We start from the raw sequence: 13,172 nt of genomic DNA, 5'->3' as shown, positions 1-13,172 counted from the left end.
TTTAATATAATGATTATAATTAAGATTTATAATATAAAAATTATAATTAATATAAAAGTTAAATTTATTAATTTAATTACCATAACTATTAATTTATTTTTAACTTATAGAAAATAATTGTATTAAATATCATGGTTTATTATAAATTCAAAATCTTTCAATTTATCGATCTTACATTTTTTTCAATCGTAACTTATAAATAATGTAAATATCAAGTAAAGTAAATATCCGATCAATTCACTAACAAGTCGGATCATTTACACGTTGAGTCAATTACATGTTAGATCCATAACAGGTCGGGTAATACCAATTATTTATCAGGTTAATCTCAGATTTTGGTTCATATTAATCAGATACAGTTCGGGATCAATAATCATAGTTCAATTCAAGTTTAAGTTGTTCTCATATCATGTGTAGATCGAGTTTAAAACTATAATTTTTAAATCCAACTCTAATTCAGAATTCAAACTCAAATCAATATCGAATCAATACAACTCAAAGTACAAACAAATTTACCTCAAATAGATTTCAGTCAATTTTAGAAATTGAATCTAATTTTTACGTCCTTAATCTCTCAATTTCAAAGCCGCGCCCGCGTTGCAAAATGTGACGCGTGGGCCCCGTAAATGGTGGCCCGAACGGTCCCTTGATTGATGTCGTTTTCCTTTGCATTGAGCCACTTGATGCGGGTAAAATGCAGGGGACCACATGAATAAAAGAGGTAGTTACGTAAGTTGGATGCTTAAGCAATGATAGAATTCACGGTCATTATTATTAACATTGACGGAGCAGTACGTGTTTATTTTAAAATTTAAATTTTTATTTATTAATTATTATTTTATAGATAGTATTTACTTTGTAATTTTTTATGTATTCTTTAAAATTTAAATTTTATTCAATTAGTTACTTTTTTGTATGAAGTGCCCATTTTAAAATTTTATTTATAATTATTTGATTTTAAAATTTTTATATTATTAATATATATATTTACCTTAAAAATATTTTTAAAACCATAACCGATTATGTATATGGATTTCCCATCATGCCGTTGGGCACATCAGAATCATAAAACATGGTCGAAATAATCACAGGGTGCGGTGTCGAAACAATCAGAAAGTGTCAAAGTCCACCGTAACATGCAAAAGGTTCCGGTGAATTAGAGTTTGATTACGTGTCAAATAAAAGACCATCCATGTAAACGTTCATCCGACACAACTTGCCAAGTACTCTGCTTTACCATATATTTATATAATTATATTAGATAGGTTGAAAATTTCGGAATAGAAGTAAATGTATTGTACAAACGAAGAGAACAAGGCAGTAAAAGCGTGACATAAATAAAAAAAACTACACCACCACCAAAAGATTAAATTTTAAATGTTGACCATATGCCATTCATTGCCCACCACCAACGATTTACGAACCAATAACTCGTGAAATTTCTTCACTTTAATCTCGTGATGTAAACATGCTACCGGTCGGACATTTTGTGTTTGTGGCCGGAATATGGCTCCTCCACCGACAACCTTATAACAGCTCTTACATTATTCTGTTCTGTTGGCAACAATTATTGATTAGTTAATTAGCGTTTTTGGTAATATTTTGCTTAATGTTGTATGGATTTGTTCTTTTAGCTTTAGCTTTAGCTTTAGCTTGTTTGTGTGGGCTTCAATAAAGAATAAAGTCAGCCTTCCTAATGAGCTACCATTTTTTTCTTTATTAAAAAAGGAGGCTGAAAGGGAGAGTTTCTGGTGGGCATTGAGATGTGATTTAGCTGTCTTTTGGTGGATTATTTCTTTAAAAAAAATCCCCTTTCTCTCACGCGGACACGCTTCTCCAAAATACCCTATTAAAAGTTCATCTCTTTGTATCTCTCTCCTCAAACCCAATCTCTCTATCCACCATTTCTCTCTTCTTCCTTAGATCTCAAAGTGAACCCACATTGGGAACCCAGACTTTGCCAGAAGCAAGAGAGACTGAGGGGGAAAAAAAAACAAAGTGGCATTGGTTGAAGCAGATGCCTCACGTGAGATGAAGAAGAACAAGAGTAGTGTCAAGCTCCATTTTGCTCATATCTGGCTTCTCCTTTCACTCATTGTCGGTGTTTGTTCATGCGAGCAGCAGAATCCCATTTCAAGCCAAGGAGATCTCACTGAGAAAGAGGTGTCGTACATCAAGCAGCGGCAGCTTCTGTATTACAGGGATGAGTTTGGTGATAGAGGGGAGAATGTCACTGTCGACCCATCTCTTGTGTTTGAGAACCCCAGGCTCAGAAATGCTTATATAGCTTTACAAGCTTGGAAACAAGCTATACTCTCCGACCCTTCTAATCTCACCGGTGACTGGGTTGGATCTGGTGTTTGTGATTACAACGGGGTTTTCTGTGCTCCTGCGCCTGATAACAACAAGATCAGAACCGTTGCCGGCATTGATCTGAACCATGGTGATATTGCTGGCTACTTGCCGGAGGAGCTCGGGTTACTCACTGATCTTGCATTGTTTCACATCAACTCCAATCGCTTTTGCGGCACTGTTCCCCACAAGTTTATCAAACTGAAGTTGCTGTTCGAGCTGGATCTTAGCAACAATAGGTTTGCTGGTAAGTTCCCTGAAGTGGTTCTCAAGCTGCCTTCACTCAAGTTCTTGGATCTGAGGTTCAATGAGTTTGAAGGAACCGTACCCAAGGAACTGTTCGACAAGGACTTGGATGCCATTTTCATCAACCACAATCGCTTCAGGTTCAACATCCCAGACAACTTGGGCAACTCCCCTGTTTCTGTTATTGTCTTGGCTAACAACAGGTTCCATGGATGCGTGCCGTCCAGCCTTGGTAACATGACGGGTCTTGAAGAAATCATTCTCATGAACAATGGGTTGAGATCTTGTTTGCCGGACGAAATCGGTGCGCTTCGAAACTTGACTGTTTTCGATGTTAGCTTTAACGAACTGATGGGGCCTTTGCCGGATAAAATTGGGCAACTGGTGAGCCTCGAGCAGCTCAATGTAGCTCATAATATGCTGTCGGGGAAAATTTCGGCTAGTATTTGTCAGTTGCCGAAGCTGCAAAACTTCACATTCTCGTACAATTTCTTCACTGGAGAGCCGCCGGTTTGCTTGAGCTTGCGAGCTTTCGACGACAGAAGAAATTGCTTGGCTGCAAGACCTTTGCAAAGAAGCGCGGCTCAATGTAAGTCTTTCTTGTCTAGGTCAGTGGACTGCAGTTCGTTTAGATGCGCTCCTTTTGTTCCTTCATTGCCTCCCCCTCCTCCGCCTTCTCCCCCAGTGGTTTTGCCACTGCCACCTCCTCCACCGCCGCCGCCAATATACTCTCCCCCACCACCGGTTTACTCTCCACCTCCCCCACCACCACCAGTTTACTCACCTCCCCCACCACCACCCTCACCACCACCTCCAGTATACTCGCCTCCACCACCACCGCTCTCACCTCCTCCACCACCTCCACCTGTTCACTATCCACCGCCTCCACCATCACCTCCCCCGCCCTCACCACCACCACCTACTTATCCATCACCCCCACCACCATCACCTCCCCCGCCCTCACCTCTGCCGCCTACTTATCCATCACCATCACCACCGCCACCTTCAATCCCACCACCTACGCCTATATATTGTGTGAGGTCCCCACCTCCGCCTCCACCAAATTCACCACCACCACCTCCATTGTTTTCCCCGCTGCCGCCTGTTCATTACTACTATAGTTCCCCTCCCCCACCACTTTATTCACCTCCCCCTCCACCTCCGCATTCACCACCACCGCCAGTTTATCCATACTTATCGCCGCCACCTCCGCCTATTTATTCCCCGCCTCCTCCGGTTCACTCCCCACCACCACCTTCACCTCCACCATGTATAGAACCACCTCCACCTCCACCTCCACCCCCACCATGTGTAGAGTACTCGCCGCCACCACCATCGCCAACTCCCCCAGTTCATTACAAGCCGCCTCCGTCACCTTCACCACATCCACCCGTTGTAACATATTCCTCCCCACCACCCCCAGTTCATTACCATTCACCTCCACCACCACCGCCAATTATTTATGAAAGCCCGCCACCTCCGGCTCCTGTGTACGAGGGGCCATTGCCACCGGTAATTGGAGTATCATACGCTTCACCTCCTCCACCGCCTTTCTATTGATTCTTTTGAGAATTTCTCTTAACCTTCTACGCAAACCACAAAAAGAAAGTTCACAAAATTGTATTTGGCTATCATCAAAATTTCTCATTTCTCCTTCTTTGCACTTCATCATGACCAAAACAACTCTTCTTTTTCCTTGGGGAGCAATTCTCATCGCTCATTGAAGGAACTCCTGCAAAAAAGGTCTACCATTTTGGAAAACGAAAGAGTTGACATCTTGAATGCATGCTATTCGAAGGTGGTGGAAAGAAGATTGAAAGAGGAGAATTCTATATTCAGTTGAAATTCTTATGGATATTTGGAGTTGTTGAATAAAAATGGCAGAGAAAAAGAGATAGGTTGTAGAAAATGTGGTATGTATAGAGATGAATTTGAGAACCATAGTTTTCCAGGCTTACAAAGGCTGCAGCCGATGCTTCTGCTGCTAGTTTGTGGTTTTTTTACTGTTATTATTCTCTTCTCTTCCCCTTTTTCTGTTCTATATCATACTTTTGTTTTTGTTTTGCTATAATCCGATGAACACTTTACATGTATTCATTAATTTACAGAATTAAGTTATTCCTTTAATGTTCACCGTTTATCCTCCATTGTGATCATTGTGTTTTGGTTTATCATTTTCATGGCATTTTGATGAACAAGTTGGTTCCTTGATTAGATACTTAAGAAAGAATAGTTGATGTCTGAATGTTGAACCATCACCCTTGTTATGTTTTGACCCTGATAAACTACCAATTTTCAGCTGTTGAGCATTTATCAAGAAAGTTTAGGTTGGCTGTATAGTTCTAGCATTCTAGGGAAGAGGGGATTTGTTTAGGATCTCCATCTTGATGTCTGGGATTGATTTTCATCCACTTCGATGGAGGCGGCAGGTGCTAACCGAGATCTTTCGTGGACTTAAAATGGGCAACTTTCATCATTCGATTAATGTCCCTATGTGCAACCCCCTAATGGTTGGTTCCCTTTGACATTCGGAGTTTCGAGCCACAGATATCTTCACGCTCACGCCTTTTCTTCTAAGCCTTCTTTTAGAATATGGAATTTGAAATGTTCAACTCCCTCTATATGCGTTCCATGATTGGTGGTTAGTGCTGTTTGACTGTTGCCCTCGTTCTTCCACGCCAGCATAGCATTTTCTTGGGGTTTTTACTAGAACCTTTTCCAAGCATTCCCACTATGTATTCCTTTTCATTGCCCCGATTGGTATGGTTGAGCTGAGAGACCCATGGAATGTTTGACAACATTATCTCTCAATCAAAATCAGTTCAAAAAACACATCTTCCACCACAATTGAGTCCTTTATGAGAGGCAGAGGATTGCCCTGTTTTCGACAAACCTATATCTTATTATGCTGGGCTTCAACCGTGGCATCATTGCTATTTCTGCAACCCACCCCAACACCAGTTTCGTCCCTGCAAACATTCCCAATTGTTGTTTGTTCTTTACATGGTTCCTACGTTCATCATATAGTAATATTTATCTTCTATGATAACTCTCAACCTTTCGACATTGAACGCTCACACCCCTAAAATCTATGATATTTGAACCCGGGTCCTCAAGCAATAACAACAATTCCTTTACCACGGAGGTCACTTGGTTCGTGCGACTAAAGCATTAATCTCTCATTTTTAAATTGAGTAAAGGTCATGTGAGACTAACACATTTTTAAATAATTCGTCCCTTTCCTCCCACTAAAAGGAGCTATCATCACATGGACCAACCTGTTACATAATAGTCCCATTAATCTTTTAGAAAATAAAAAGATATATAATATATTCTACTGCCTACTACAGTAATATTCAAATATTCAATCATCCAAAAATATCTAGTCTCTTCTGAGTTCAGGGGGCAGCAATAATTCAATGCCGCCTGTCCCCATATTGAAAGAATGAAGATCAATACAAGCTTGCCAACAACTTCAACTCACTCACTGTTTTTGAATTATTACATCCATCCCATCTGATCTCCCTCTGAGGGAAAATTAAACTTGATTAATCAAATCAATGTTATCCTTAATCTCTGCATACACTTACACATATACATACATTTGTTGTTTGCGGTGATTGAAGATAAAGAGAGTCCTTTGTTTTGAGTTGCCTTTGCCTAGTCTGCCTTTGTTTTGAGAACTTTGTTGACTAGTGCTAACCCTAAGCAAGGCTTTGGCCTTGGGAGTGTTCATTTCATCTTCAATAGCTTCATTAGGTTCTGTCTAGCTTTTGCTTTTCCCAATAATATTTGACCTTTAGCTTTCCTTCTCTGTCTTAGTTTTTCCTCACATTTGGTTATGCAGCCATGTTTCAGTTTCCTAAGTGAGGGTCAAACAAAGTGCATTTTGTCTTTGTTGTGTTTGAACATCTGGGAGCAATGGGAAAACTCAGTTTTGGCATGCCTCCTGGAACTAGTGTTTAATGTTGCTTAAAATGAATGTCAGCTAGTCCCGTTAACAGCTGCTGTTATTGTTACCACCCCTCAGAAGCTAGCGTTTATTGATGTTGCCAAAGGAGTTCGCATGTTTTCAAAACTTAACGTTACCCCTTTATCTGTACAACCTAACCTCACTTTACAAATAAGCTGATGAATATCAGACAATGATTCTCTTTTATGCCTTTTAATCACTGAACTTTGAATCATTTCATACACTCTACTTGCTTAACATACATTTCTGAAAATATGGTTTGCAAGTTGTCAGAAGGTAAAACCTTTCTTCTTGCCTCATATGTTCAAATATTGTGCCATTGTTAATGTATGTAGGTGCCGTGTGTTGCTGTGGTAGAAAATATGTGCCACTTTGATATAGATGACAAACGCTACTACCCATTTGGTCGAGGCTCAGGCTCTCAGGCATGCACCATTTTCCAGAACTTAACTTTCATACCTAATAGATACTAACATAATTTATAGTGCTATACTCGGCTCATTATTGGCATGTCTTTTGTGCAAAAAATGAAGAAAAAAAAACTGCATAACTGATTGATCATTTCACCAGCTTTGCAGGTTTTCCAGAAGTTTGGGATCCCTCATCTGTTTGATCTTCCCATTAGACCAACTGTATGTCCTATGATTTCTGTTCGAGCTTGTCTAGTAAACTGTGATTTTCTGTTGCATGCTTGAAACTGATCCTGTTATTTGTCGGTTAGAAAACATCATTGCATTACCTCTTCCTCTGCACTTTCATGATGCATATCTAGTAAGCTTTTCCAGAATATAATATGTGCCAAACAGCCTTCTCTATGGTAGACAAATTTGCATTTAAGCATTTATTTTACCCTTAAGTTTTAATCTTATCAAGCAAGCATTAAGACCCTTATGTGCAAAGTTTACAGATTAATAGATAATATCATTGACGTGCTTCTTTTTAACCAAATCTTATTATTATTTACTAATAAGCATATAAAAAAGAATGTGTTGAATTTGCTGGAAATCCTACTCAAATTTATAGTTCATTATGTGCAATTCTGCATATAGTTAATTTGTGGCATTTCGACATGATTTTCTTCAGGCGGCCATTTCAAGGCGTTCAAGAGATGTACATAGTCAGAAATACAATGATGAGAATTCTTGCGGCAATGAGAAACCAACATGCGGGGGGTGGGGCACCGGGAATCACCACCATTCATGAAAAGAAATGGGCTGATGGCATTGTTTCATGGGATAGTGATACCATTTCTGCTGACCTTGCAAGCCTTGGAAAGGTATGGGGGCATTGTAGGAATTATCAAGAAGCTAATCAAACCCTTGGAAAAGGCCATTATAAATAATTGCTCCAATGATTTACAGAGAAGAGCAAAGCTAAAATCTTGCCAACTGAGATCGTAACCTTGTCTGAATGCAGGAGGCTATGCAAAGGAGAGTTCTTGCGTCCAAAGCTGCAGCAGAGGCATTGGAAGAGGCCATTGGTACTGAGTCTGTTGTAAGGAATTTAAGGTTAGGATCCATGCATATATATGCATGAAACATCAAGTGTGTTTAGCAATTAAATGAATAATGTGACAAACAACAAGTCTTTGTTTGGCTTCTCATATGGTCAGAAACTCAGATTTGTTACCTAGCATTAAATCATTATTCATGCATCATGTTTTGTTGTGTGCCTATTTTGTACGCCTTATATTTTCCAGCATGTTTTCTGAACTCTCCTCTAAATCAAAGGCTAGCAATCCTTTGCCCGCCATCGACAAATTTTTGACCATCTATGATGATGTTGTGAAGTATACTGGGATTGGTGAGGCAGTTGCAGCAGCCAACACTGAAAATGTCTCCATCGAGCAATCAAAGTCTGCTTCTTCTCTATGTGTTGAAGCTTCACTGGCTACTGATCTGGAGATAGTCTCCCTTCTAACCCCCCAAAACAATGAATCGCCATCAGCTCTGCAAACAAGTTTGTCACCTCATCTCATTTCACCCAAAAATCAACTCGAAGCTACTTCATATCACCCCAAATGATCATCAAAAGTGGGGAAAGATTTGACGATGACAAGAAGAGTTTTGCAAGGAGAAATGGAAGAAGAAGAGGCCGATGGCAAAAAGTAGACACCCCTCAAGGAGCCCTTCAAATTCTTGATACAGTGTTAAGGGAACTCATGTCTCAAAGGTAGCAATCTTATTTGTTTTAACTTGTTCTTCGGTTTTACTCTTGCCATTGGTTACTCTTTGATTAATTTGATGAGTGCAGGTGCTTCTCAGTTGGAAGGTGCCTCTATTCTCCAGATATAAGAAAACCAAAGGCATTAGGTGGTGGCCTAGAATAATGGCGTGGCTTTTACCAGACTATAAGGCCTACTCAGATGGGATTGTCACTGAATATTGGTAAAAACACCCTGCTAGACATTTTAATTTGATTGACTCGTTGCTTTATCAGCCGATTGTTACCACTAATATCGGATTTTGTGTCAGATATGTTAACGACTGCCTTCATCGAACCTCAGCCTGTAATTGATTTTCTTGCTCAAATTTTGGGTAAAGATGTTTGTTCAAGGCCAATGTCAGATGCAGATCGTGGTAAGGTATATTGTGGCTCTTGGTGGTCCCACTCTTTGATATGCTATTTATTATCACAATCGGCATTCTTGGAAAATCATACACAGGTCCTGTATTTTCCACATTTAAACACTGTAGTAAGTTTAAATCAATCCTTCGCCAAGACTTTGCAAACTAATCTTTTTGGCCATGTTCTATAGGTTAAAAAAGCACTTAGAGGTGTAAAAGTGGAAGTGACTCACAGAGTCACAAGAAATATCGAATTTCAGGCTTAACAACTCAGCCAACAAGGGAGCTAATGTTTGTCCATATATATTTCTTGAACTTTACTTCCAGACATTTTCCTGGAAAATTAACTTTTATGGTTTCCATTCATCAGTTTCCCACTCGACAAGCATATAAACGTGATATCAGTTGTTGAGTACTTTCAAGAGAAGTATGATATACCATTAGATATGCACACTTACCTTGCCTTCAAGTAGGAAAGGAGAAGAAGGTGAATTATTTGCCCATGGAGGTATGCATATTCCAGTTCTCTTTAAGCTTTGCATGAAGCATTTAGTTCCATCCAGAGTAATGTATATATTATCACAGACCTGCAAGATAGTTCGAGGACAGAATACACGAAAGGGTTGAATAGGCAAAAGATTGCTTCTCTGCTGAAAGTTTCATGCCAAAGACCCCACGACCAAGAATTGGACATCTTACAGGTCCTAAACACAGTTCCTTGGAGTATTTGCTGTATTGTTCATATAAAAAGATGCATATGAAACTGATACGATGTGAAGGCTACCAATATAATATCCATCTTTCCATCCTTCCTTGTATGATAATCATATGAACCAAATCGAAAAGTGCATGTTTTCTTTAGCTCAGAGACTGTTATTCGGTGTCTTTACATACAATTCAACAGAATGCTTATGATCTTGATCCTTATGCAAAAGAGTTTAGCATTAATATAAGCAGAAAGCTTGCATCGATTGAGGCTCGGGTTCTTCCTGCTCCATGGGTAGTGTTGAAATCACTCTTTAGTCATCTTTCCCCTCTGTACAGTCACTGTCAATCCTTTACCGGATCTCTTTGATTCAGCTTCTAACTGTTAACAATCTTGTTTGGGTTTATCCTCTTTTCTTCTAAAGCTAAAGTATAGCGACACTGGAAAAGAAAAAGAATATTCGCACCAATTTGGTCGGTGGAATACGATGAACAAGGTTAGCCTATATAAAGGGGTGAATGAATACCAAGACTATCAGCAGAAATGGCATATCATTATATATCCAACTGCATGCTACTTCTCTTTAAAGAAAGGCAATTCTTTGTTGGCGTGGTGCAGAAAGTGATAAATGGAAGCACCGTGAGATACTGGGCTTGTATCAACTTCTCCCGAAGTGTTCAAGAAAGAATTGCACGTAGTTTTTGTCAGGAGTTGGTTCAAATTTGCCAAATATCCGGCATGGTGAATCTCATAACCTTTGTTTTCACTGAACTCTGTTGTATGATTTATCTCTACAACTTCTTTGAACGGCAGCCTTCAGTTTGATCAATTGGTTTGTCGAATACAGGAATTCAATTGAGACCCTGTGATTCCAATATATTCAGCAAGACCGGTCACCGGATCAAGTTGAGAAGGCATTGAGATATGTATATCATACCGCTCACCTTTCAACTCAAATTCTCCGGCCAATCCATCCTGTCTGCTGTAGTTTCCAACGTGTTACCACCACCGTTATCCCTTCTACTTCTCCTTCGCCTCCTACAATAATCTTCAAGACAAGAAAAAAACTCAATCCAAGGAACCAAAAGTTAAAGTGGGCACGTAAATTAAGCCAGGTGGAGCAAAGCAGCCCGCCAAAAGCAACCATCGATGTTGAAGGGTTAGTTAGTTTCTTGCATGATGATCTTCCCCATCTGTTTGATGATCAAGGGATTGATCGTACGGCATACGACGAGCAAGTGAAGTTCAGAGACCCCATAACGAAGCATGATACCATTAGTGGTTATTTGTTTAACATTTCTTTCTTGAAGAATATCTTTTGGCCCCTGTTTCAATTGCAATGGGTCAAGCAGGTTCGATTCATTATAACCTTTTTCCTATAGTTTCAGAATTCTTTTTAGTTTGGGTATTTGCTTATTTGACTGGTTGAGTTGGTACTTGGTATAGACAGGACCTTATGAGATAACAACGAGGTGGACTATGGTGATGAAGTTCATGCCTTTGCCTTGGAAGCCTGAGCTGGTCTTTACTGGAACTTCTTTCATGGGCATTAACCCAAACAACGGAAAGTTTTGTAGCCATGTGGTAACCTTGATGTCCAGTCTTTGTGAGATTTGCTAAATGTAATGTTCCGTAGGACTTTTGGGATTCTATAGAGAACAATGAGTATTTTTCACTAGAAGGTTTATGGGATGTGATTAGGCAGGTATGGTTCTTTAGTTGTGCAAAATGGCATTTTTTATGTCATAAATTTGTGGTTTTGCCCTATCTTATATGTTGTAGAATGTTATTTCATTTGCAGTTGCGGATTTACAAGACTCCTGACTTGGAGACACCTAGATATCAGATATTGAAGAGGACAGCAAATTATGAGGTTGTGCTATAGTGTTCTTTTTTAAAATCATTCAGTAAACTTGATTCGAGTAGGATCCTTACAGAAATTTTGCATCCATGATGTAGCATTCATAGTGAGTAACACTTGGTGTTATGCAGGTAAGGAAATATGCACCATTCATAGTCGTAGAAACAAATGGAGGCAAGCTTTCAAGGTCAACTGGGTTTAATGCTGTTGCTGGGTATTTTTCTGGAAAATCCAATACAAATGTTGGTTTCAATTCTAAATTTTACCTTTTCCTTTATGACTGTATGGTTGATCGATTCCATTGGCGTAGGTACATCTCCGGTAAGAATTCTACAACAGAGAAGATACCAATGACTACTCCTGTGTTCACACAGGCACTTGATCCTGAATTGTCTGATGTATCCATCCAAATTGTTCTTCCATTGGAGAAAGATAAAGATATCAGCAGGTGAGGCTTCTCGGTTTTACGGGGATCCAAAACACCAGGAGACAGTTTTGTATTTCCGAATTGGATAAAGACATCAGTGGTGTGATTTTACTTGTGTAGTCTGCCAGATCCTACTCAAGAAACAGTTAACTTGAGGAAGGTGGAAGGAGGGATTGCTGCAACATTGAAGTTCAGCGGAAATCCGACAGAGGATATTGTTCGTGAGAAAGAGAAAGCATTGCGCTCCAGTCTTCTTGAAGATCGTCTTAAACCAAAGGAAGGCTGTTGGCTTGCTCGCTACAATGATCCGGGACGAACATGGAGCTTTACAATGGTATGATTTGACTTTCCTTCAACAATTATGCCATTTGTTCGACTTGAGGAACTTGTGCAGTTCACTTTTCACTGTTTTAATCTATTACATGTTACTCCTAAGATGTCTTTAGGCACTTTCCAGTAACATTGTTGTTATTACTGTATTACACGTTATTCTGATCTTAGTTACCGACTCCATCTCGACATTGTTCCACGGCTGATTGCATTGAAGAGAAATGAAGTTCTAATTTGGCTTGAAGAATTCTCTTTGGATTAGCAAGAACACTCGCCGCAGATCGTTGTTCGAATCGACCTGCGGTAATCGAAGAAGCTGAATCGGTTGTCTCTGAAAGAACAACCCCGTTACCTAAGCAACTTGCAATGTAAAGAATTCTGTTCTCGCGAAAGCTCAGAGATACGTAGCTAATTAAACTATCCAGGAATGAAATTTGTAAAAGCTGATTAAAAGTATCTGCCCATCTGTCTACATTCTCCGGCAGCAAAGCCTTTGCTTTATTGTAGAACATGAGATACCGTAATCCTTACTTACAGTATGCAAACTTAGAAGCTGAAGTTATATATCTACTGTCACCCAGCCATTGTTCCATGGATAAAAAGAGAAACCTGAAGCAGGCATGTTTTCATGCCGACAACAGCTTGGTATGGACCCTTACTAGCCATGTTTCAACAAGACAAGAAAGAGAACAAATCCATGTGTAACCATG

General features: G+C 39.6%; 1 protein-coding gene and 1 pseudogene across 3 annotated transcripts; both read left to right on the top strand.

The window, feature by feature from the left end:
- Nucleotides 1–1,894: 1,894 nt before the first annotated feature.
- Nucleotides 1,895–4,669, top strand: LOC120182208 (leucine-rich repeat extensin-like protein 4). 3 transcript variants are annotated; one of them, XM_039187212.1, is made up of 3 exons: nucleotides 1,895–3,357; nucleotides 3,478–3,897; nucleotides 4,033–4,669. In XM_039187212.1, the coding sequence occupies exons 1-3, from the start codon at nucleotides 2,032–2,034 to the stop codon at nucleotides 4,156–4,158; spliced, it is 1,872 nt and encodes a 623-aa protein (XP_039043143.1). In that variant the 5' UTR covers nucleotides 1,895–2,031; the 3' UTR covers nucleotides 4,159–4,669. The 3 variants fall into 3 exon arrangements, with proteins under 3 accessions (XP_039043143.1, XP_039043142.1, XP_039043144.1); XM_039187211.1 differs by having other exon boundaries at nucleotides 1,896–3,357; nucleotides 3,478–4,669; XM_039187213.1 differs by having other exon boundaries at nucleotides 1,899–3,414; nucleotides 3,763–4,669.
- A 3,907-nt stretch (nucleotides 4,670–8,576) lies between these two features.
- Nucleotides 8,577–12,765, top strand: LOC120182206 (annotated as a pseudogene).
- Nucleotides 12,766–13,172: the final 407 nt, after the last annotated feature.

This window comes from Hibiscus syriacus, unplaced genomic scaffold, assembly GCF_006381635.1.
Source record: "Hibiscus syriacus cultivar Baekdansim isolate YM2019G1 unplaced genomic scaffold, ASM638163v2 tig00112632_pilon, whole genome shotgun sequence".
In the NCBI taxonomy this organism is placed as follows: domain Eukaryota; kingdom Viridiplantae; phylum Streptophyta; class Magnoliopsida; order Malvales; family Malvaceae; genus Hibiscus; species Hibiscus syriacus.
This window is presented reverse-complemented; position numbering and strand designations above follow the sequence as displayed.